The 25,181-nt window shown below is 47.8% G+C and overlaps 1 protein-coding gene and 1 long non-coding RNA gene across 2 annotated transcripts; one reads left to right on the plus strand and one right to left on the minus strand.

The window, feature by feature from the left end:
* SCD (stearoyl-CoA desaturase) lies at nucleotides 1–21,010 on the minus strand. Its single transcript, XM_002198116.7, has 6 exons — nucleotides 20,627–21,010; nucleotides 16,608–16,893; nucleotides 9,893–10,023; nucleotides 6,421–6,626; nucleotides 4,967–5,199; nucleotides 1–3,732 (listed from the first exon to the last, which is right to left on the minus strand). Exons 1-6 carry the CDS (start codon nucleotides 20,651–20,653, stop codon nucleotides 3,533–3,535), a joined length of 1,083 nt encoding a protein of 360 aa, XP_002198152.4. The 5' UTR covers nucleotides 20,654–21,010; the 3' UTR covers nucleotides 1–3,532.
* LOC140684441 (uncharacterized) lies at nucleotides 20,639–24,527 on the plus strand. Its single transcript, XR_012056704.1, has 3 exons — nucleotides 20,639–20,776; nucleotides 22,194–22,272; nucleotides 24,423–24,527. It is a non-coding gene; the product is annotated as an uncharacterized lncRNA (long non-coding RNA).
* Nucleotides 24,528–25,181: the final 654 nt, after the last annotated feature.

The following is a 25,181-nucleotide window of genomic DNA, read 5'->3' on the forward strand; positions in this document are numbered from 1 at the left end:
TAACATTTATCATTTTTATTATGAACAAATAAAATTTCAGATCAGCACAACCAGATGTCTGTTTCCATATTAGTAGAAATTATTTCAAAAAGTTTTTTTTTTTCCCACAAAACAGAGATACTACTATGCAGAAATCCCTAAGCTGTGAAAAATCGTATCCTACTCACTTTTCAACAGTGACAGAGCTTAGACAATGTGCAGATTCAACTTTTCCAATCCTTCCCTGAACATTCAACACTTAGATTTCTGCTCCTCACAATACCAGCAGGGCTGGCAACGGTTTTGGAAAACAAACCAGTCCATGCTTCTGCCAGCAGCGGTGTGTGTGGTTCGTATTGTTCTTTCCTGTGCTCGGTTGGTTGGCAGCGAGCCTCACCCACACCTCTGGGAGGCAGGGTGTAACGCCCCATTACAGATAGGGAGACTGAGGCACAGTGTTTTTAAGTGACTTTGTCCCAAATCACGCAAGCGAGCGAGTTGTTAAGCTGGGAGCAGGTCCCAGCTGCTTTAGCCATGAGGTCCCACTGCTGCTTTTTCTGCTTCCACCTTTCACAGACTCATTTAAGCTAAACACACAGACGATGCGTCCAGGACACAAACATGCCACCAAAAATATATATATATTTATAGGTGTATATATATATCTCAAACAAAGTTCTACTTAAAGTGTTGTATCTGTTTCTTAATCTAACAAAAGTTCTAACTCAAATACATTCAAAATCACCTGCACCCACAGTTCAATGTAGGCAATTAAATAATTAAGAAACCCCTTGAATGTTCATAACTCAGAAAAAAAACCTGCAAATAGCTGTCAATTCTTCTATGTATATTAAAGAAAGATTTAAGGCACCCAGAGATATTTGCCAATCTACCTTTAAAGTGACTGGACAAACACCAGGACTGTTTGGTTACTGCTCCTCAACTTCCACTCTCATTCCAGATTCTGGACCTGAATCAGCACTTGAAATTTGAAAGGAACCCTTGATGTCAAGCCCTGCTTCTCTGCTGAGAGGATGTGAAATACTGCTGCATTTCACAGCACGCATCTCTACTGTAGAGTATGTCATACTACACTTTAAGGGCACCAGGAGCAAGGAAATAATTCTCCCCTTCTCGCCTCCCCTCACCCCTCTCAAATTACTGGCTGGAGCAAATTCATCCTCTCTGGGGACTTCTATGAGTTCAGAGGGGTTTACACTAGAGCAAACTCAGCCCACAATTACAGAGCTAACAGTGTTTCTCTTTTTTTAGAGGGCTTTTTTTTTTTTTTCAAATGGTAGGATACAGCTCTAGCCACAGCTCCCTTTGCTCCAGCCAGCACCCAGGAGATCAACAGCCTCAGAGAAGTGAGGACGCTGCCTCCTGAAAGCAGCTGCTGAAGGACTCTCTTCTCCATTTGTCCTTGTTCCTCTTGGCTGGAGACCACATCACTCCTTATGGCTCAAAAACTCAAAGGGTCCCATTGCTGAGCAAAAACAAGGTCATGGTGGTGGCAGGGAGGGGAAGGTGAGGAGACAGACTCATTTTCTGAGTAACAAGCTTGTTCTTGTTAAGGAGAACATCCCAGAGCTATCCTGGCTCCTGGCGAGTTTCACTGCAGCAGGAGGAAGCACAGCTGCAGACACTCGCTCCCGTGAAGCTTCCCTGGCTGCGACGTGGCAGAGCTGAGGTGAGGAAGCTGGCATCTGCACTATCTGCCTTCCCTGGCCTGCCTGAAAAAGGGAGATGCTGCAAACCCCACTCCAATATCACTTTGTTCCAGCTACCTCTTGTGCTTTCCTCCAGCTCCAATTGATGCATTGAAGCAACAAAAACAGTACTATTGCTACAACTAATAACAATAATAGTAATAAAAATTAATAATAACTAGGAGAATTAAGGGGAAAAAAGCATGTTCAGCTCAGTGAGGGGCATGATGCCGTAACATCCAGAATGTAACCAACTGCCTAAACTCAAGCTGGTCTCTGCAACTTGCAGGAAATAACATCCGCATGGATTTTTTTCCCCAGCACCCTCCAGCTGCATGCCCACATGGGCACAGTAATGTAACCGACCTTTCTGCAGGCTCAGCCACCCTCGCTGCCTGTCTCACTGGCAAAGGAGTGAGGTGGCGAGATAGCTCACCGAGGGGGCTGGGAGGCAAGCTAAGGGACTAACAAGGAGCTCGTTTTGCCTCTTTTTCCCACTCCTTCTGGGCAGCAGGGAATGGCAAACCAACCCAGCAGACCCTGGGCAAGAAAGCACAGAGGCAGCTCACACTGGTGGTAGTGTCTCACCTTGAGGTCTCGACTTCCTCAAGCCCCCTGTGCCACCTGGCCCCACATTGGTGTTTCTCAGGCACTTGTTGAGTGGAGCCCCCAAGGATGAAAATACCTAGTCCTGCAGAAACCTTCACTCCTCCCTACACCTGCAGGTGCTGCCTTGTCCTGCCTCTACGCTCAGCAAAGATGTGGATCTGTCTGCCACCCAGAAGGGACCCTTTTTTCCAGCACATAAAGCAGCTTAGCTCAGAGGTGGAGCTTTGGTTTACATCCTTCTCCTCCTCTCCATTTTAGCAAAGTCCCATTTGCCAGCAAAAGTCTAAGTGGTGGAGGTGAACAAAACTCACTATGGGCTGGTCCTGCCCTTTGGCAGGCAGCAGCACACCCTTCCATCTGTCCTCCTCCTCACTGTGGCTCTCCAAAACAGCTGTGGAGCTCAGAGTCACACTCTGCCTTCAGTCCCTCGTGGCACAGAGGGCAGTGCAGGGAGGGAGGCTGTGACACCAGAGGGAGTGCAAATTAAGGCCACCAGCACGCCCTCTCCAGTGCCCACTGCTGTTACCGCATCCCCCGGCCCGTGGTGGACCTGGGGATCTAAGGGAGTCTGGGCACGCTTCTCTCCCCAGCCAGAGTGGCTAGGTGGTGAGCAGCAGTGGAGAACACTTCCCAAGAGACATCTTGGAAAGAAACAACTCTTCTTTCTGATAGCAAGAGCAAGGGATGGGGCTGCTTTTCCCAGGAAGAGCAGTTTAGCCATGACATATCTGTCAGCAGTCCTTGAGAAAAGAGGAGGGACAGCGGCAGAAACTTTGGGGGGAAGGTAGTGGGAGAGGGTCACTGACTTTGGCTCAACTGTTCATCTGGCTGGTTCAGGCTTCTCTTAACTAAATAGTACATAGCCAACTGCAATGGGCCTCCCCAGGCCACTTCCTACCAGCTTCTCTTCCAGGTAGAGACTGGGAAAATGTAAAGCAGGAGACAGGTTAGAGAGGTTGGAGAGGAAAACAGAAAGGAAAAGGAGAGGAGGGAAAGGGTGGCCTTGTGTAATTACGGCAGAGTCCTAGATCTTAAATACATCACGCAAAATGCAGCGTGGGAGGGGGGGTGTTAAAACTCATTATCATTATCTTAAGCAAACTGGTAGCATTATTCAGTAGTTAGTTAACAGAACATTAAACTTTTGTCCAGCGCATTTGGAGGGGGTGGGAAAGGAGAAAGGGAGAAAAACGGAGGAAGGAGATGTGGACGTGTGTGTAAAAGGGAGCAGGAACTCAGCCACTCTTGTGACTTCCATCTCCAGTCCGCATTTTCCGAGCCAGGATGGCCTCCTTGGAGACCTTCTTGCGATCACTGGCCAGCCCCAGGAGGCACATGAGGTCGATGAAGGCTGTGGTTAAGTTGAATCGCCAGCCAAACTCACTGGTGGAGTAGTCATAGGGGAAGGTGTGGTGGTAGTTGTGGAAGCCTTCTCCTGAAAAACATGACCAGGGAGAGGATGTTGCAGAGCTCTAGGTGACAGACCCTTCTTTATCTTGACCCAAAGCACCATATTCCTGTAATGGGCTTTGGATTGAGTCCAGGTTCCTCTCTTCTCTCAGCCCAATTTCACCCTTCTGCAGTCTACCCCATCTCATTTGGGCATGACCCAGCATGCCAGGGCTGAGGCAATGACAATCACAGAGGAGTTCTAGTGCTTTAGAGGAAAGTAAGCATGTGGCAAGGAATGGTAAAAGGCCCTGGTTCCCCAGCTGCACCAAAAAAACCCCAGAGGATTTCTAATAGTTTTTCCCCTCCCACTACAAGAAATTTTCTAGTATTAATTCAGCTACCAGCTAGACCAGCAGCAAACCCCCAACAAACCAGGCTAATCAATACTCCTATAACACTGGCAATCCTAATGTCAAATCCAAACAACATTTCCAGATGGGGAAAAAAGCAGACTAATCAGACACTTCTACTAAGCAATCTACACCAGTCAGTCACTATCTGTTCTGGACACTGTCAACACAGGCTTCAATGCTCACCCCTTCAAAGACACTGCCTCGACTCCTGCTCCTACCACTGAATCTCTGCAGTTCAAATCCCTCTCTACTAAAATTCAACTAGCAGATCCTTTGGTGGTGGAAATCAGTGGAGCCCCACTGAGGTACAGTGGTGCAAAACAGATGAGGATTTAGGCAGGGGAAAACAGATAAGCACATATGCTGAGCCTGGGATGTACTTTCCTAGATCTCCAAAATTTCAGTAAAAAACATGAAAGCATCTATCTTGTCTTACCCTCAAGTACCCCCAAAATCACCACCTGTCCTGAGAACATGTCAAAATGTGAACCTGCTGGTTTTCAAGTTGACAGATCTCAGACAGATATGCAGTGATGGCAGTACACGTTTTTCAATCTAGTGAACGTGGCAGAGAGACCTCTGAACAGGGTAAATAAAATATTGCCACTGAGATAAGAAGGTGATAAGTGTAGCAGAGTCCTTTCCAGCCTGGAAAGAGTCTGATAGGAGCTGATAACCCCACTGCCCTTATGTACTCCACTGGCCAGCACAGGAAAGACCCTCAGATGCACAGGCTGGAAGGGAAGGGTGCAAGGGAAATAGGGACACCTGGATTGACAGAAATTTCTAGAAGCACTTGCAGCCCCAGGAGGCAGCCCCTGTTCTACAGTCCCCCTGCAGCAAAGACACAGATGCTGAACATACCTAGGGCCCCCAGGCTGACCAAGGGGTTCTCCCGTGGGTTGATGTTCTGGTCATACGGCCGGTTGCCAAACATGTGAGCAGCACTGTTCACTAGCCAAGTGGCATTGAGCCCTACGGTGTAGCGCAGGATGGCTGGAATGAAGAAGCTGATGATGATGGATTCATCCCAGAAGTACCAGGGCACTACAGCTGGCAGTGTGAAGCACAGCAACACCACTGAAGGCTTGTAGTATCTGGAAAGGAAGGGACCAGGAGGAAGGTGATCAGTGACAGAGGCAGGACAGGAAGGACTGATTCATCCTCCATTTGAAGGATTCGTGCTCAGCTATACAGGGAAAATCAAGTGCAGAAATGCCTCATTCCTGAGCCTTGTATCTTTTGCTCTGGATGTGCAGAAGCCATGTCTGGAGATTCCCAAGTCCTGTAATCAGGCAAGAGACTCAGACTAAATCCTGCTCTCCTCACATCTGCTCAAAGCAGTGCCCCCATCACCATGAGTCCAGACACTCAGACACCCAGAAAAGCTGCTGCTTTTGGCCTCATCTGTCATTTGCTTCTCAGCTATATTGGTTCCCATAAAGGCAAGCCCATGTTTCCAGGGTCCCACATATGGTCCTTTCTCTAGCTTTGGCCCAGTGCTGCAACTCCTCCTTGCAGACTTCGCTCTGCCTACAAATACACCCCAGCAACAAGTGCAAGCAAGTGGCACAGATGAGCATACAGATGAGCATGTGGGTTCTCTCACACTAGAAGAATGGGAATAGAGGAAGGTGAACCACTCTGATGACCCGCAACAAACATCAGTCTGGGACTGTGCTAAGAACTTCCTGACTTAGGCTGGTTACTATATGTGTTCAGTCCCACATCCCTGCAGCCCTTGCAATAGGCTCACCTGCTCTGGGTCCTGCTCCAGATGGCTGAGAGTTACCCTACCCGAGAGGCACCAGTGAATCAAGACTGTTCTTCCCAGTTACTGCCCCTCTCACATCTCCATTTTCAACCCTTCTTTCACTATACTGTTTCCAGAAAACTGAGGGAAGAGGGGCACACACATGGCCTGGAAGAATTACAATCTCCAGGGATGTCTCAGAGGCACCTGTGTGTGAGCTCTGGGCCAGCCAAAGCAGCAGCTGGGCTGTGGGGTGAGCAGGTCTGGGGGGCCTTTGTGGTGGAAAGCTCAGCCTGTGGCTGGCAAGATGCTGCAGGGTAGGCAGGCATGAGAAGGGTGTGGGAGGGCTAGAGGTAGCACTGGATACTAACATTTCCCATAGGAGAGGAACAGCTCATTTCTCACAGTTGGTCTCACAGCAAAGCCTTGGGCATGCTGAAGAGTCACATTTCTCACATGATGCCCCAAATCCTTTCACATTCCATCAAAGGCACTTGAGTTCCCAGCCCATTTGTCCCTGCTCCATTCCCTATGGCTCCCCACTAGGGTTGACCCCAGTACTCACTTGCGCTGGAACATCACAACTTTGTCAGCTTTTATGTCACTCAGGTCTAGCTTCTGTCCCTTCTCGATGACATCGGGGTGCTTGCGCACAAGCAGCCAGCCAATGTGGGAGAAGAAGAAGCCCCGCATGGCATTGTGTGGGTCTGCGTCTGTTTCAGAGAACTTGTGATGCACACGGTGGTCCCGGACCCACTCGTAAATGTCATTCTGCAAGTCAACAGGAGTAAAAACTTAGGGTCAGGGCTGGAGATGTTCTCTTCACATTACAAAATGGCCTGAAATGTTTAAATACTTCAACCCTAGTGACCTGAACTTGCATCAGTGGCATTATGCCTCATTAGGGTTTGGGGTTTCTGGCCTTTAAAACAGAGGTTGGGTTTTGGCTGCACCTCTCCAGTTTTTTAGGAAGCAGCTCCAGTTTGGTGCTGCTCTTTGATTGGCCAACTCTGGGCTGGGAGAGTTGCACCACACCCACGGTGCTGCAGGCTCTGACTGGTCAGTCTGTGCCCCACCCCTGCAGCAGCCACTCTCATTGGCTGGCTGGTGCCTCTGCCTATGCTTGGCTCCTTTCCCATCCCCATCCCTGTCCCCATCCCGTCACAGTGCCAGCCGGAGCTGACCTGCCCCTTCCCTCTACCTGACATTTCCCATAGGTCATCCTGCCTTGCTTGTCCTGGGATTGCCTAATCAGATGTTTAACTTTGCGGGAAGCAAGGCTTTTTTTAACTTTTTTTTTTTTCCATTGGAAATCAAACAGTCTTAAAATTAAGGTCCCTTTTTAGAAGGAGAACAAACACCATTTCAATGACATTTCTCAAAAATACCTCTCTTCAGTCGCATTACTGTTCCATTTAAGCAGCAAAATCAATACTGTTTGGAAAATGGCAACGCTTTTATCATTTGTATTATGAAATGATTGCTTTGGCCAATTTAAGAAAAGATTTTCATAAGCCTGTGATCATTACTTTGTATCAAGATTTCAACAAGCTTAAAGCCATGTATTACAACATCCTAGAAAACATGAAATAGAGATCTAACTATGGCTCTATTACCTGTATTACGCAAGAGGCTCCTTAATCTCCTGCATATTCAGGACTTTTCCTGAAAACACTTTGAAAGTAGGGAAATGGCTTAACCATCCCTATTTCTTGCCTCGAAAGACTAAGGGACTTGTCCACACAGGGAGCCTGTAACAGAGACATGACTCCTCAAGTCCTTTTCAAGTATTGTAACCACTCCTCTTTTAAATGAGATAAAATGATTTACCTGCAGGCCATTCAAGCAGACAGTGATAGACATGGGCCAGGGTTAAACTCTTGCTTGTTTCCTAATAGTGAGAACTGCCACCTTTCTTCCAGCCAAATATCTCCAAGTATCAGCAACCCTTGCTGATCTTGGCCAGAGTTTGGTCTCTCAGTATTCCCCCAGATGAGGGTGGCCCAGCTGCCCTCTCTAAGTAAGCAGAGAAACTCAACCAGTACCTATGCTGGAAAATTTCACCAGTGACCCAAAATCTCTTTCATATTCCAGACGCTACACAGCACCATGTAACATGAGAAAGTGCAGTCTGAAAGTTGAGAGACAACTTGGGCTTGCACATATGGGAAGGTTTTCCCCGTCTTGCTGGAGACAGGAGGCACAAACTTGGAAAGAGACCATGCAATGTGGCTGGAACATGGTATGAGTTCATCCACCACATCCTGCCTACAAACAAAATCAAGAGTCTCAAGCGGAAAAATCTGTATCTTAACCCAAACTTTAGCTCATTATCTTTTCTACAGGTCTTATTTTGGGACCACCTCTAACTGCAACCCTGACTGAAAGTCATGACTTTCTGAGAAGAGTAAGCAAAGCCAAGGAGAATGTCTTCTTCCTTGGGAGTTTCCAGCTACAGAATATAACCATGAGACTCTCTGTTGTGCTGCAGCTGACAGGTCTTGCAGGTGGAAAAGCCAGTTCTCTGAAAATACAAGTCACAGGTCTCTGAGCAGGCAACAGGCATTTTCTGGAGGACCTAGGATAAGACCTAAGACAGTCCATGAACTTCCTTGATCTTAAAAGTTCCCGATCTCCTCTGCTGCCACTAATAGGAATGAGATAAATTCAACATAAATCTTCTCTTGACCTCACTGAAAGTAACAAATTAAAAAAAAAAAATCCATGGGGAATAGTATTGAATTTTCAGTAAAACTTTGGATTAGTTCCTATTGAAGCTGAAATATCTGTCTGTCTCTCATCTTTGTCTATTCCTATCCCCTCCAGCAATAGCTCAGCAAATTCTTTCCCCCTCTGCCCTATAACCCTGTGAAACATGGTCTTTGTACAGGACTAGCTAATACACAGCAACCCATCCTGTTGCCTTGCTGAGTGCTGAACCACTGGCTGGAATCAGCAGCTTGGTCCCTCCCCTTCCTCATCAAAGACTGCTGTTTGGTACTATCAGAGAAGAAGAAATTGAATTATGTTTTAGAAAGTTTTTCAAGGCTTAAAAACTTTGGTCTATTTTGATTACATGTAAACAAAGTCATATCCTCTGGAGAATTACTTAAGAGCATTGCACAGATACTTTTTTGTTTGTTCACCTTTTTCCCCGCAGAAAGTGCTGCATTCTGACACCTTCCTGAGTACTTCCCACAGACAAACAACCCTTCAGTACAGTTGGAGGATGGAGTGTTGTTAGGGCTGACTGGATTTATTTTTCTGTACCATGCCAATCTGGGTTTTCACTCTGACTTCTACAGATTTGCACTTTTGTTTGTTTTGGGGACTGTGAAGTACTCTCACAGTAGTTAGGCAATATCCTGAGATTAGTGCTCTTTGAGAGGTGAAGCAATCTCCCAAGGTGCTTAACAGTGCCTGCAGTCACTTGTGCCACTCTTAATGGGCCCAACCCTTCTCTCCTTAAAATATCACTGACCTGGGACAACTCTCTGGAAGCCAGTGGAGTGATTAGTCCTAAATATCACTCTTTTGAACAAGAGAAACATCCCCTAAATCTCAACAAGTTCTTGATCTTTATGAAGTAGCAAATTCTACATCCTGTAGAATTCTATCTCCTTGGCTTTGCAGATATCTTCTCCTTTTTCAGCCACACAACAAAAGGAGAGTGAGGCAACACCAGGAGAACACTTAACACTTCCACACCTCTTTCACGGGACCTGGTGCAAGCACAGGGAGGCCACACCTTAAGAGAAAGGTATATTCCTGCTCCAGAGAGCCCTCCTACCCCTGGTTTTGGCCAGTTGTCCTCTCAACACTGGGTTTGTCTCAGAGTCAACCTCTGATGGGACAAGGTAAAGATAACGAGACAGACTCTGGCACTGCAGTGTTAGATGGAAAGAGCCGTATTTTTCCTAACAAGAGGTAGTAGCAGAGAAGAACCTCTTCATCAGATTGTGTCCCATATCTGAGACAGGGATTCATAGGAGCACTTCCTTCTGAGGACACCAGTGATACATTGAGGAAGCTCTTACCTGGAAGGCCATGGAGTTGGCAATAGTCAGGAAGATGCGCAGGGGCAGTGTGGCTTTGTAGGAGCGATGACTCCAGAGGCGGTGAGATCCAGCTGTGATCCCCAGAGCACTCACCACGAAACACAGGAGAGCTACAAAGAAAGAGAAAGTGTTTGAGCAGTAGAAGAAAAGCTTCAGCCAGCGCAATACAAAGGTGGGCCTGCCCCTAAAGCTGTATAAGCAATAGTGGAATCCATGGAGAGCACAGACTGGGGCAATAAAACTCAATGTGAGATTGCCCAAGCTAACATGGTCTCCTAGGCAATGTGGGGCAAATCAATTCAGCCCTTCATCTCTAACAAGGAAGAAGGCTGCCCCTTAGAAGACTCACAAGGGTTGGTTCTTCAGCATAGTGCCATCTGTCATAGTGCAGGGTAGTCAAAGTTGTATAAACTGGCTGCTTTCATAAGGCACTGTGGTAAAAGCACTGCAGTCCACCAGGGAACAGCTTCTCCCTTTCCTTCCACCCCAAATAATCCAGGCTCTTGTTTTCCTATCTCACCACTCCCCACTAAATCTCTTTTGCTCTATTTTCACCCAGAGATGGTAGATAATCTTAGCATTTTTGAGAGGGACAACTCAAGCCCAGAGTTAGGCTTTTCTTCTGCTCCCTTTCTCAGCAGAAAAAGAGATTCTTCTTTCTCCCTTTCTGGCTAAAAAAAAAATCTAACCTATCATCTCACTGAAGCCTGGGCTTCACCTTCAGTTCTAGCACTGGTTTAAAATCTGTCCAGAGTCTACCATTCCTAGGGGCAATGATCCCTCCCTCTGCTCAACTCTGGCACCTTTCACAGAAGGAAACCCCAGGGCTAATGATCCCATGGCAGAGGCAGATGTTGCTGAGCCCTGTTGAGCTTTGAGGCTGCTTCATGTGTTCCCTCTTCACACAGGGCAGAAGGAATTCCTTGCCCCTTTGGCATCTAGTAAAAAACAATGTCCCTCTCCCGATACATCACAAGTTTATATTTGTCCTGGTCTGTGTGCCTGTTTCCACTCCTGGGGATTCTGGAAATTAACCTCAGCTCCAGCATCTGATCCTAAAACTAAAATGGAGAAAAGACCCCAAGAGTTTCATAGCAGCATTACACTAGGAAAGTAGGGTTAGAAGAAAATTAGTTCTGCAAATTAACTCTTCCTCTAGGAAGGGTCAGGAAGTTTGGCAGAAAGAGAGCATTTAACAGCTGGTTTGTTCTGCAAGCTCACACAGAAAGAGGGAAGGGTGCACATCTGTGAACAGGTCAACTGATCCACCTCTAGTCCTCTGGGGGAAGCAATGCCTTCTTGCAGTCCCCCAGGGCAAACTTTCCCAAATTTGCACATTTCAGCCAATTGTATCGATCATGAAAAGAGTTCCTTATTCCTTCATGTAAGTCCATGGATAGGAATTGCTGGTAGTACACTTGATGTTCAGCCATTCAGTCCAGCCAAAAGGCTCTAATCAAGTTTTTCTTGAACCCAGAAAACCAGATACTCTGACAGAAACTTGTCTGGAATCAGAAATCTGAGACCTGTGCCAGGCATGGCCCAGTTCTTTCATTCAAAATAACACAGGCTTTATTTCCGGTCATCTCCTGCTTCTTCTTCCTTCTGTCACCTCCTTTTTGTTTTTCTACCAGCCTAATCTCTTATCCACTAAAAGCCTGTCTTGGCTGATTTAACATCATCTTCTGTCCCCTTAAACTTGCATGAACCCTTCTCACTTCCATCCCACTGCACAAGAGTGACCTTCCCTGTCTGCTGATCTGACCGTGATTCCCCATCTTCATCTTCTCTCTTGGTTCTCCTGCATGCTGCTGAATGCAGCACAAGCCTTGGACCAGCACAGCTCTGCCTTGGGTCTCCCAGCACCTTGGCAGACTTTCAGAAGAGCCAAGCATGCAAGTACAGCAGGATCCAGCCTTTGCAAGAGACAACAGAGCTGAACAAAGCTCACAAAGCTGTCCAATACAGACAATTACACAGATAATTCTCAGAATTTGTCTGTGGATATCCCTGTTGGGAAAAGATAACACCAGCAGCAAAGACATAATCAGCAAGTGCAGGGAATCACAAAAGAGATGTGATGGGCACACCAACAGACTCCAAACCCAGACAACCCAGTTATCTGCTTTTGGGTATCCTTTCCTGGTAGCTTTTGTAAAAAAATTGGAAAAGTACCCACTGCTTTTGGGTGCCCCAGCATAGAACAGACTCAGCCTCCATCCAAAGCCCATGAATCTCAGCAGCTCTTGTTGACTTCTCTTGGAGCTCTTCTCAGGTCACTACAAAGGCCATAACTCTCTAAGTATAATCCTGTGCTGCCTGGCCTCTTGCCCGTGTACAGAAGCTGTGGTTTATCTAAGGGGCAGACACTTTCTGTGGGAAAGCAACTGATTCTCAGTCTATGCATTCGTGGCACCAGCCCCACAGAAAACCAGTCTCTACCTGGAGACAACTAAATCCATCAGCCATATCTAAGAGTTTATGTAACAGTGACAGGATATGCACAATGATTGAAATCCTTGTGGAATACAGAAGAATCCAGCACCCTTATGATTCAGAGCGCTCACCCCCACAAACAGGTACAGTGATGATCATTGCATAGTCAGGGAATCAGCATCTCACAGGGAAGAAGAAAAACTCCTCCAAGATCACCCACTAAGAATTCAATTGGAAAGAGAGTAGGGAAGGTGAAATAAAATAGCACAGATTTTCACATCTGCCCTGCAATGCTGCCCCAAGCTGAAGGACTTAGGGACCCCATCAGCTGAGAATTCAAAGTCATCTTTCATACTGTGTTTTGAACTACATGAGATTCAAAAGATTGGCAACTCACAGGTGATATTCCCAGTGACCCATTCAACTGGAATACAAAGAATTATGACCACTGGCAGTAATAAGCACTCAGTGCTGCAAAAATTAAACAGAAAACATTCTGCATTCAGTCATAGCTATGACTCATTAGGCTTTACCTCTTTAGGGCCGAGATTCAGACCCAAGTTATGATGAGAAACCAGGAATGTGCTCAAAGCATTGCCACCTGCAGTGAACACCAAGGATGTTTATATGAAGAGGTGCTCCTGATCCAGCAGGTGTCCTCGGGCTTTTGCTCAGTGCAGGACTGTTCCCTCCTTGCTGCCCAGTCCCTGTTTGCCAGGTGAGTCCTGCCACTCTCAGGAGAAAGATACCAGGGGCAATGAAATTTACAGGCTGCATAAAGGAACAGTGTTTAGGAGGAGCAATAGGATCTGGTGTCACTGAAACCTAACTTCCCTGCCACACTCAGAGAAGCACACCACCTGCTACTTAAGCCTGGAGGGAACACTAAGTGGAAAGGTGCTGCCAGCTGTAATCTTGATGGAAAAGTAAAAAAACCACTGAAAATACTTTGCTGGTCGTATCTCTGGGGGTAGTATTGGCTGAGATTTTTCAGACTGTCAGAATTGCCTAAATTACCCAGCAAGGTTCACCTTGGTCCAAAGATAATACAGCAACAACAAAATATGGTATCTATCCATGCTTCTAGAGCCTCTGGCACTGCAGGGAACTGAGGTGTTGACAGAGCACCATGTCGAGAGGATCCATTCCTGTTTACAGACACTGCTGTCCAGGTCAACAGGAGCTAACACAATTACTGTCAGTCTGCTGCATCCAAGGGCTAAAAAGACTACCCACAAATCATGTTTCCAGGGAGGACTCAGCAATTAGAGAAGAAACTGCCCAGCACCTTTGCATCCTGCCCTTTAAGACTCAGTCTCTGTGCCATTTGGCGGATGACATAAAATGTGCCCATGATCCTTGAGAAGACTAAGCAAGACTTTGAGAAGTGCAGTGGAAAAGACAATAAATAAAAGGGGAGCTGACTAGAAAGCCAGTGCTGGACAGGCTCGGAGAGCTCTTGTGATGGTGAGCTCTCACCTGATCAACAACCCGAGCTCATTCTGGGAAGCTCTGTACCAGAAAGAGATCAGGGGATACAATGCACACAGCAACGCAGAACAGCAAACAATGATGAAGGCAGGGCTGGGGAGCTTGAGAGACAAAGAGGAATCAGCACATAGAGAAATGAAAACAAAAGAGGACAGTCACCAATATAACTGGTTTCAAAGGGACAGGAACATCAAGGAGACAGTGGCCTGGATGAAGTGGGTATAAGCAATGGATGAATTACAGAAGGTAGATGAGCTACCAGGCCCCATAGATGCCTGTTGCAACACAACAGAGAATACCCGGGACCATGCTAATTTTATATTATATGTACACAGCCCATCTGAAAAACAAACAAAGAAATAAGCAAAAATTCCAGCAGCTCCAGAACTACCATTGCTAGAGCTGGCCTGCCATGAGCCCATGGTGTACTGCCAGGAGCAACCTCAGTCTCTGCTGCACTCCCCTTGTGTGTAACATGGGAGCTGTAGTCCTCTCCTTGCTACCAGAGGGCGATGGGAAAAAACAGCAAGTTGCTGACATGACAGCCACAAATGCCTTGTATATGCTAAATAAAGGTATGAGCTGAGAAAAGAGCAATGCAAGGAGCAAGAAGCCTTGCTAGAAGGTAGAGATGTAGATCAGAGTATTCCACTTCCAGCTAGTGCTGGAGGAGAATGGAACGAGGGAACTCTGACTTGGCTGGAAGGTGCCATGAACGGTGGTCCTTTCCCGGAACAGGAGTGCAGGACAGGGAGCTTGGTGGAGCTACCCCGGCTTTGTAAGGCCAGATAGATCTTCAGCCAGTCCAGAACAGTGCAGCTCCCCCAAACACCATGTCCTTCTCCCATTCCCAGAGCATGTCACTCCAGAATCCACCATGGAATCTTGCAGTGCCTCACAGTGGCAGGAGAGCAACTGACACTTCATATCAGAGTTGGCTGAGCAAGGAGAGCAGGAAGGACTGACATCAGATAAAAACCAAAGCAGATTCCTGGGAAGTGCCATGAGATGCCATACAGACATCCTGAAGAGACACAAGGTTGCAAAAACACTGCCTCACAGACCATCTTGGGGTAAGGTGGGGTGTAGCAGAATGCAAAACAGCATTAACTTTCTGCATAAAGATGCTCAAGGCCCGTTAAGTATTCCAAGGGCACTCAAGGGAGAAGGGTTGGATGGATTTGGAAATCATGGAGTATATCAGCAGCTTGAAATGAAATCAGTAAATTCAACTCACTTTTTTGCCTTCTCCTTGCCCTAACATCCTGAGATTATCTGACTAGAATTGGAAGACCCCGGCTGTCATCTCAGTGAGTGAGAGAAGCCAGCAGTCTTTGCTTAGCCCAGAGATGGGACACAGAACAGGACCAAGAGCCCTGAAATACTCCTCAAACATCATGCTGAGGCTGCATGTTCTGCCCAGCTCTGACAGGCCAGGGGAAACAACAGCCTGTCAGGCCCAGCAAAGTCTTCTTTCACAACATCCCCCTGAAAGGCCATGCTGGCTGCACAAGGGAACACATCAAGGCCTCTGCTTTTGCAGATGCTGTACCCAGACTCCGACTGTTGCCTCCAGTGAAGTTCATCCCCCAGACCTCTGCCTGTGAGAGGCTGCTGTGGCTACAGAGGAAGAGTCAGCCTGGCCATCCAGGAAGCCATCTCCTTCCTGGTTCAGCTGTGATACCTGTTGCACACAGCCATTAGGAAGACAGCGAGTGATACTTTGAGAGAGTGACAGACCAGGTGGATCGCCCCAGGGCCCATCCACAGCCAGGCTGACCAGGAAGCAGGAGCACTACTAAACCCAAAAGCCACCCCAGCAGACCTCAATCTAGACTGTTGCTTTTTGTTTCAGGATGCTCTGTTTCACAGGGAGGCAGGGGCTGGATGCAATCTCTTGACCTCCCTACTGGGAGCCATTTGGTTCCTGGACTCCTCCAGGGGTCCACACAAAGGCTGGTGGAAAGCAAGGCTCTCCTGCAGAGTGGGCCCTGGGCCCAGCTGTCTTTCAAGCAGTCAGAGGAGAAGTTTGGTTCCTACCCAGGGCAAGATCTCTGAGAAAGCAGAGCTTTGCCTAGCTACCTTCTGCTGGGTTGTGCTTTCCACTGGAATTTGCTGCCTGGAGAGACGCTTATTTATTTTCTGAAAGTTGTCAGGCTTAGTTCCGGGATGACAGTGGCTAATCTGTGCTTTTTTAAGAATGATAAAAGACCTGAGCTTCAGACTTAATTCTTGACTTTTATTTTCAGCACAACTGTATTTTGTCTCTTTTCCCTCATACACACATTGAGGCTTTGTGGGATTTACACTTCCCTGGTAAGGACAGGAATGGTTCTCATGTCTGGGCAGCAGTCTCACGCCAAACAGTGTTCTGTACCTTGCCTCCCCAAAAACCCATTAAGGTGCTCTTGCTAGCATCTGTCTTTCTAACTTTCTGGCACTTTCACAGTATTCTGTCAAAGAGATTTTGTGCTTCACCCCGGAAGCAGCTACATATTCAGGATATTTCCAATCCTCATGTCTGTGAATCAAGTTTTCTCTTTGAGCAGACAAGCCAAATCTTTCCCTCTCACGTATGACCTTACAAGAGACACTAGCAAGTCCTTTCACAGCTTGCTATGAATCTGGCTGAAGAGCTGCTTCTAAAAGCCCCCTGCTTCTTTCTCTCTCATCCCCAAGTCTGTGGGCCTGGAGGGGAAAAAAAAAAACCCATCTAACAGATCTGGGGACTGCAGATGACAAGGAACAGATAGAGGAATGTGCTTACCCCACGCCAGTGTCTGGATCTTTGCAGAAGGTATCAGCGTCAACGCGAACAGGGCCCCCAGGTGCAGCAGGCTCATGAGGATGATATTCCTCCAGACGTATCGCAGAGGGGGCTTGGGGCCCTCCTTTTCCCGGTAGGTCTCATCAAAGATATCGTCTATCATGCCCCGGTCTCCTGCCAAGTCCTCATGACTGAGTAAGTCCTTCTCCACGACGGCATTTCCATTCCTGGTCACCCGGGAAGTGACTGTGCCACCAGCAGTGGTGTTGGAGGTGGAGGAGAACTCCTTGAAGAGGTAGTAATGGATATTTTCAAGAAAGGAAAGAAGGGAAAACAAAGTAAGAAGTTGGTGGTTATCAATTCAAGAAATAGAAACACATGCATCTAGGCTGGCAGTGTAAAGACTGACAGCCTGTAGTTTCCCTGGAAGGCTCCACTCTTTCAGCTGAGCCCTTGGCACAAAGAAGAGCCTGCTCTGCCCACATGGAGTCATGGCCTGAGAGGACAGGGACCTGGTCTTCCTAAAGAGGAGGTGGATGGTAGGTAGGGTGCCAAAAGTAAAGAAAAATACTTGAAAGCCAGTCTCTTTTCCATCAGTGGCTTTGGTGAGATCGTTTGCAGACTGCATGGATTTTTATTTTCTTTCAGTTTGATTAGTGGATATTTTTAGGTGGTTTGTGGTCTGGCTTGTGCATAAGCAGACAACAATAAAGGAAATCTTGTGAATGGACAAAGAGGTGGGAGAGAAATATGTTCTGAAACACAGTTTTGTAATAAATCAGTGGGCTGCTCCTGATATCCTACTTGTCACCCCACCTGGGATCACAGGGGAATACCAGGACAATCCACAGGCGGATTCCTCTGTGGTGCCTCCTTATCTCCCCTGCCTCACCTTCCAAGATGGGATGTGGCAAGACCAACATGCTTGAAGATCAGTGGATGGAGGCAGTCAGGTGAGGTACTTCTAGTCAGAACTGCAGCTACTTATCCTGTGCCTGCTGCTAAGACTCTTATCCCTCTCTCATTTCCCACCCACAGGCAAACTGAGGCAAGGGAAGACAATCCTCTGATCTATGGCCACCAGCATGCAGAGAGGAAGTTTTAAGCAGCAAAGTTGGCTCAGCTTGGCTCCTGGCTCCCTTCTGTAACTATGACACAACATTCCCTCAGAACATGCTTGTTTGCCCTGGCTGAGTGACAGCCAGCCCGATCAGGCATGCATGACAAAAGGAGCAGGCAGGACTGACCCTAATGAGACAGGTCACTGAACCCTGAATCACCGATTTCCATCTCCATCCAGCCTGCGTGTGCTTGCTGGTACTCGCAGCCCTTTGTCAGCCCCAAGCCCAAGTGTCCAACGTGGCCCAACCCTGGCAGTGCCAAGGTGGGTGGAATGCAAGTGGTGTGTCCTGCACACATCAGCCCATCCCCTGCCCCCAGGGACACATCCCTCTGCCACCCAGACTGCCGCCTCCATGGGTGAAGGGGCACAAAAGCTCTGCCAGCAGGACAGGAGAGCTGAGAGCTGAGGGAGCATGGTCAAGCTGGGAAAGCTCCTTTCCCAATAGGAATCTCTCCTGAATTAACAGCAGATTCCCACTCAGGTGTTCAGGATTCATACAAGACCACCATCCTGCCATGGCCTAGTTTCCTGAGGGAGGCATTAAAATCAGGCCAGGCAGCTTACGTGGCCACCCCAACTCCTCCCTTTCCCAAGGGTTGAAACTAGAGGGTTACTGACATACCTTCCGATGGGGAGGAGCTGCCAAGGCTGACAGATTCCCCACATTTGGGAAGTAAAATGATCTCTACAGAGGAGCGCTTCTAGTTTTTCCTTGGGGAATCAAAGGTTTGAAAGGAAAAAGACTGGACACAAAGTATCCTGCTGCCTTCACTGCACACAGGCAAACTGCTGAGCTTGGAACTGGCTCTCCTGCATCCTGGCTATAGGCTGACTCTGCCTGCTTTCCTAGTTAATGTTTTGAGGTATGATACTCTCATCTGCTGGAGAATTTAGAGGTAATCGCCACACCAAAAGAGCCATGAGAAATAGCTTCTAATCCAGAGATTAGGCAAGGAGAAGTCCTACCCATTCCCAAATGTTAGATATTCTCATCTAGCATTTTGGCAGAAAGGTACAATTTTCCTTCCTGGCTGCAACACAATATACCAAAAAGATCCAAGACTTGTCTATGCAGGAAAAATTCCCAGCAGTGATTGGTGGTATAATTAGACAGGTAACACACCCCACATGGACATGCTGCTTCCAGAGTAAGAATGTGGGGTTGGAGTTGCACTTTTCTCCTCCGTGGTCACTTATGTCACTGTCAAAGTTACACAGGGACAGAGAAGGAGGAGGGAGAGCGCAAAGGAAACAGCAGAGAGGAAAAAAAAAATCTCTTCTGAAGTTGTAGTAGCCACATGAAGAATTTTACCAGCATACTTACACTGCTGGAATTACACTGACACAATCAGGCTGGTCATTTCTCACATGTAAACTAACCTTGAACAAAAGGTCTATAAAGCAGCTGTGAAACAGCTCCACCGTTACAGATTTAGTGGGAGGAGCATGGGGGGAAGAGGGAGCGTGAGAGATAGAAAGGGGGGAAACGAGGAAAAAAATAGGATTTTTATCCCCTCATGACCACTATGGAGTGGCTCCTACCGAGGAAAATGGGATGGAGATTGATCTGGGATCTAGGGCTGAGAGAGGGACGAGGCCAGCTAAACAATTTTCATTAGCTTTCCCTCATTTCTGAATGACTTTGCAGCTTTCATCTGTAGAACAGATGTGTTTCCCCATCTACACCACCACCCCCCAACACTGAACATGCTATAGGTGATCCTGGCATCCAGCCAGCTTATACAACCAAGTGCAGCTCAGAGGCTCCTGCACCGGGCACAGTGTACAGGCCCCAGGGCACTGAATCTTGGGTCCGGTATATTTGAATATGCCCAGCATGACCCAGGGACAGGATTCTTTCCAGCTTCCAGGATATGACCCAAATACATGCCAAAACCATAAAACATGGTTTGAACACACTGCCTTTGACATCCATTTTGGGAGGTGAGAAAAGTAAAGTTCTTTACATCACAGCATCCCTGGAAGGTCATGGTATCTGCAGAAAAGCACCAAGGGAGACCCTGGGTGCTGGTGACAGGAAAAGAGCAGGGGTATGATTTACATCCACTTCTAGGCATTGGCAGAGGAGGGAAGGATGGGAAGGTGAGAGCACAAACACCAAAATCAAGCGCCTGCCTCCTCCCCTTGAGCAAAGGGTGGCTGCCGTAAGGGTCAAAAATAAGAATGAAAATCTTTAAAAATCCAACAGCTCCACATGTCTTACTGGTGTCAGGTTATTATTCAGACCTTCTTATGCCAAAAATTGGCACTGTCCCTATTGCATGCTTGCTTGGCTCAAGCAATGCAGACACAGTCATTCATTTCATCTGGGCAGCCGGCTTTCACCTTGCGTCTGTCCTAGAGAATCTTCCTGCTGCAGTATTTGGTTTTAAAACACTGCAAGTAAAACCCCTTTCTTATTAAAAATAAAATGAATTAAGAAATTTTTTTTAAATCCCAGTCTGAGTATTATCAAAAAAACTTATGACTTCTTGGCACAAAATATCTTCTTGAATAGCCCTTCATGCTATTCAAACACCCAGCATGTTTCGATGGCTGTTTTCAAAATAAGCCTGTATTTTATGCTCAGTCTACCTGAGGGCACAGGATCCAGGAAGATCACCTCAAAGGCGGATGTCTCCGCTTCAACCACGGGCTCCCCACCAGGCTTGGGGGATGTCTTAAGTTACCATGAAGCCCTTCGCGTGACGGCTGCGAAGCGGCGCGGAGAGGACACGGGCACACACGTGTGAATACGCGTGTGTGTGCACGCACAGACACGCGTGGGTGCCCAGACCTTCCCCAGCACAGCAGCAGCGCAGCGCTGTCGGAGCGGCGGAGATGGAGGAAGGGGCGAGGGGAAGACAAAGCACCCGCGCCCCGGGACCCCGCTCACCTCCTCCTGCAGCAAGTGCGCAGGCATGGGCGGCCCTGGCTCTCTCCTCGGCGGCGGTACGCGGGCGCGCAGCTCCCCGGCGCTGGCGAGAGGCTGGCTCCGCTCGGCTCCTCGCTCGGCGAGCTCTGCGGTCGCGGAGGCGGTGCGGAGGTATTTAAGGGGGGCTGCTCGCTCGGCGGCTGGCGGGGCCGGGCTCTGCGCGCCCCGGCCTCCCGGTGACCCCCTGCCCGCGGCTGGGATGCGCGGGGTCAGCGCGGAGGGCGGCGACTCCGGCTCTCGACGTAGCCGGGGGGAGAGACGGGGCGGAGCGGGCAGGGGGGCAGGAGGGAGGAAGGATGCTGAGGAAGAAGAGGATGACGAGGGCCAGGCTCTCTCATGCTGCCTGGCTGCTTTTTTCTTTTTTTTTTCTTTTTTTTTTCCCCCTCCCTCCCCCTTGCGAGCTGATTGGTTGTGGGAAATTTGGTGCCACCTCGGCTTGCCCTCGCCATTGGCTGCCCGCAATCTGCTGTTCGCTCCCCGCGGCGCGCACCCTGCGCGCTCCGCTCCGCTCCGCGCCCGCCGGGGGTGCTGCGGTCCCCGAGAGCCCCTCCGTCCCCTCGTGAAATAAGGGGCTCCGAGGGGTGAGGGACGTCAGGAAGCCCCGTTCCCTTTCCGCAGCTGGATGTGCGTTGCGGCGGCGGATTCAGCATGAAACATCCGCTCTGTTTTGGGGATCTCTCTGGGGAGCATTCCTCATGTATATGCGTGTATAGAAATCACACATTTCTGCAAAGAAAAGCACCCCACAGCTTACGTCCGGATAAGCATGTATGTCTACTGTGTAAATGTTCATCACGATATGCGCAAATAGTTTGTAAACTGTTGGCTGTAACATTTTATAAAGAATCCTGTCTGTTGTCCCCAGAAAACAGTGCCTTCAGCAGACGATGGAAGGAAAAAGTAGTAGCTCAGTTTGCCATCAGCTATTTTCCTTAACAACCTTCCCGCTAGCCAGTAATGCCAGCAATATCCGGCCTCTATCCAAAATCCAAGCTCTATCCAAAATTCAAACTCTATCTCACAGAGACCGTCACCATTAAAAGTGAAAAACAGGGCCCTTGCAAATCAAACCTTTGATTTGAGCCCGGAGGCAGCTCCCCTAACTCCACCGTGTGGTCACCATGCCAGGCACCTTCAGTCATTTAGCACCAAGGCTTAGGGTACCCTAATGCCATCACCCTGGCCAGGACCTCTTGTAGCTCCTTCCCCTACTCAATAGCGTGTCCCGTGTTCAGCTTCTGTCCCCTGCTGACACATGAGTCATTTTGGGAGTGGAGCAGGGACGTGAAAAGCCAAAATGTGCCCATTTCCTCTGACATATATCCTGTCTGGAGCTTTTCTGTGGTGATGGAGCTGACCACACGAGGTGCAGACAGACAACCAAGATCTTGCAGAGTCCATCCCTGGGCTGATGCTGCTCATACATATCATGTCTTATTCAGTGGCAGCTGTCAAAAGTGAGTCGCATTGTAATCACTGGAAGGGAAAAGTGACAATGAAAAATAACAGTAGCCTGTTTGTTCTCCAGATTTAGAGGTGTCCAGCAAAGGTGAAAATATGTCCCTGCTTTTTCATTTCATGATGATGGATGAAGAAGTCTGTGAGAAGTATGTGTTTAAATTTGATATTAGGATTTTGAGTCGTGCCTACCTTTTTAGACACAATTTTTAATCTGAGAGCCCAAATCAGAAGATATTCCTGGATGGTGAAAGTGGATATGAGTCAGGGAGGGACTTTCAACCATCTCTTTTAAGACTCTCCATTAAATGTTTGGTTAACAACACTGAGGGGAAATCATGTTTAAATTAAAGATTCAACCTATTTTCTATGTGAGTGCTGAAAGAACTACAAACTGAGGTAAAAACTACCGCAAGGAAACCCGACTCCTGCTATTTCCAAAAGAAAAAAAAATTAAAAAGGAGGTGGTACTTGATGATTTTAAAGAGGTACTTTCCAGCTCATAACACATGGAGAAAATAATCTCAATGTCATGAACCAGGGGCAGACCTGGAATTGCTACTGGTGGGTGACAATGAGACTTTGGCAAATTCAAGGTTTGCAGTTTTGCAGATACTCAGCCCCACCAGAGCCCTTTCCTTTTCCACAGGTTTCTTTCCTCAGACATGGAGTACAACTACGAGGCATTATACAGGGCAGCTAGACTTTTACTGTCTAAAATCAATAACACTGAGGGCTGCTCCCTCGCAACATGAATGAGTTTTCTGCATATTCCCCTGCCCAGTTAGTCTAGGGGGTGACCATCACAATTTCTTTGATACACAGAGGAAAAGATGGATCTTGACCATCATTGGGGCTGTGCTCACCTGGCAGGTTTCAAGTGTCCTGTGCCAAGGACAGTCCTGAGAAACGCTCTGCACAGCTTGGCCAGCTTCTCCAGCTGCCATTTTCATTATCTTTGAAACATGTTAATGCTCCTGAATTCAGGAGGCAACATGTTAATGCTCCTGAATTCAGGTTCGGCATTGATACCTTGGTGAGGAAGTGGAGAGTGTGCAGTGTGGTTTGCTTTTCCAATGTTTGGATTGCCGCAGATCTGGCCTTGCTGTCAAAAAGCTTTTTGGCCCTATGTGGGGTAGTGGCTTGGCCATGCTGTACCAGCCAGGCTCCCTCCTGTGAAGAGCTGCTGGCCTTGCCAGTGGCCTGCACCCTGCACACTCCTGGCCCCACCACACAGCCCTGCCCATCTGAGTCCCAGCTGCAGACTTTGTCTCAGCTCTGCTGTTCAAAGGCTGGAGACAAAAGGGGGACACTGAGCAGCCCAGGTGGCAAAACCTGGGCTGTTTATAAAGACCTATCTTTCTATAAAGAAATATTTATATAAACACAGCAACACAGCTTAAATCAGGCTTTTCCTGCTCTAGTTTGTGTCTCTCCAGAGAGGGAGAACTTCCCAGCTGAGCCTTCAGCAGGATGACATTGCTCGTGGTGTGCACCAACACTGCTTCACAAAGATTTGGCTTCAGCCATCGTCCTCGAGAAACTGATTCAATTTTTCTGCATCTGGTGACTGCTGCCCAGGGTCATAGTCTTTCTAAAAGAGCTGATGCAATGCCAGGACCATGGTGCATGGCAGCAATGAGCAGAGCCGTGTCATGGGCAGCACAGGCCATGAACTTCAGCACTGGATTTCTTTAGAAATACCTGGTCTAGCGTAAGGCTGTTCCCACCTTCCTAAGACCTCCCCACAGATTCACAACTCAGCTGAGGCACTGGGCAAGTGAAAAATTCTTGCAGAATTCTTTTTGTCAGAGGGTCTCACAGTTTTTCATCAAGACTGGGGACAATGAGGCACAAACCAGCAGTGAGGTTTACCACAAGATTGTATCAGTGAGCAGACACTTTAAGAGAAAGAACTGTCACATTCCTGTCTTGGGATGCACTAACCACACTGGTTTTGCTACCACAGTGCCAGAGTGTAGATAAAAACATCAAAACTAAGCTAAGGTTCTTTTATCATAACATATTCCTTCCTATTCTCCCCTAAAAAAACCCAAAAAACAAAAAAACTTTTCCATTTAGCAGTAAGTTTTGCAAGGGGATTTCATCTGGTGTTGACATCTTGGAAATTTTATTGGATCTCCTCAGTTACCCCCCCCCCCCCGCCAAATCTGTTCAAATGTTGAAAAAGCCATGTATACAAAAATGCTTGCTGCAAGGGCTTTGCAAGGTTTGTTTAATGTTGTTTATTTGTCTTTAACAACATTGCCTGTCTCCCACTTTGTCTTCTATTTCACAGCTGGAAGCTGAAACAAGAAGAGGGGGCTCAAGTAATGAGGAAATAAGCTGAAAAGTGGGGAAAGAAATGAACCCTATGCCAAAAATAAAGGCTTGCAAAAATTGATTTTCTGAAGAAGTATGAAGCAATTTCAGCTTTATAGCTTTTTCTGGAGGTAGGGGGATCATGCCGTGGGTGTGGGTGCCATGGGTGCTTCATTCAAAGAGCAGTGCTGTGGTGGCTTTCCATCCTTTCACCAATGCTTTCTCTCCTCCTTACCCTCATAAAGAATCTGCTCCTCAAAGGTGTCGAGCCCACTCTGCAGAGCAGATGAACACTGGCATCACTCACCACTGCTGCCAGCAGTCTCAGGTTAATGGTGTCTCTGGTTTTGACAAGTTGATTTTTGGGCACAGTTATGTGTTGCAGAGAAATAGGGTAGGGGACCATGGCTTCAGAATGGGCTGGGACAGGACCTGGCTCAGACTACAAGAGTTCACAGTTAATGCCTGCTTGAAGGATGATGGCAGATGCAGGTCTTTCCGGGCTGTGTGTTTCAGGAGTTCAGGTGCCAGGGATCAGGTGCCAGCTCCTGGGATTGCCACCCTTGTTTGATGTTGTTTACTCCCCATGCTTTCTTTTGGAGGGTGATGATTCTCTGTTATATTTTCACACGCTCTTCCTTGTCCAGGAGAGGTAGCAAATGGCTTTCATATATGAAGTGTAAAGCTAATAATTGTTTAGTCACCTGGCTCCAGACATAGTGACTTGAGGAGCCTG

This window comes from Taeniopygia guttata, chromosome 6 (genome assembly GCF_048771995.1).
Source record: "Taeniopygia guttata chromosome 6, bTaeGut7.mat, whole genome shotgun sequence".
Taxonomy (NCBI): Eukaryota; Metazoa; Chordata; class Aves; order Passeriformes; family Estrildidae; genus Taeniopygia; species Taeniopygia guttata.

What these genes read in the sequence shown, in the direction of transcription:
- SCD (XM_002198116.7), bottom strand. Translation starts at nt 20,653, where the DNA reads ATGCCTGCGCACTTGCTGCAGGAGGAG. An exon ending in CGCACTTGCTGCAGGAGGAG is followed by an intron (nt 16,894 to 20,626) that starts GTGAGCGGGGTC and finishes TACCTCTTCAAG; the next exon opens with GAGTTCTCCTCCACCTCCAA. An exon ending in CCAACTCCATGGCCTTCCAG is followed by an intron (nt 6,627 to 9,892) that starts GTAAGAGCTTCC and finishes GTTGACTTGCAG; the next exon opens with AATGACATTTACGAGTGGGT.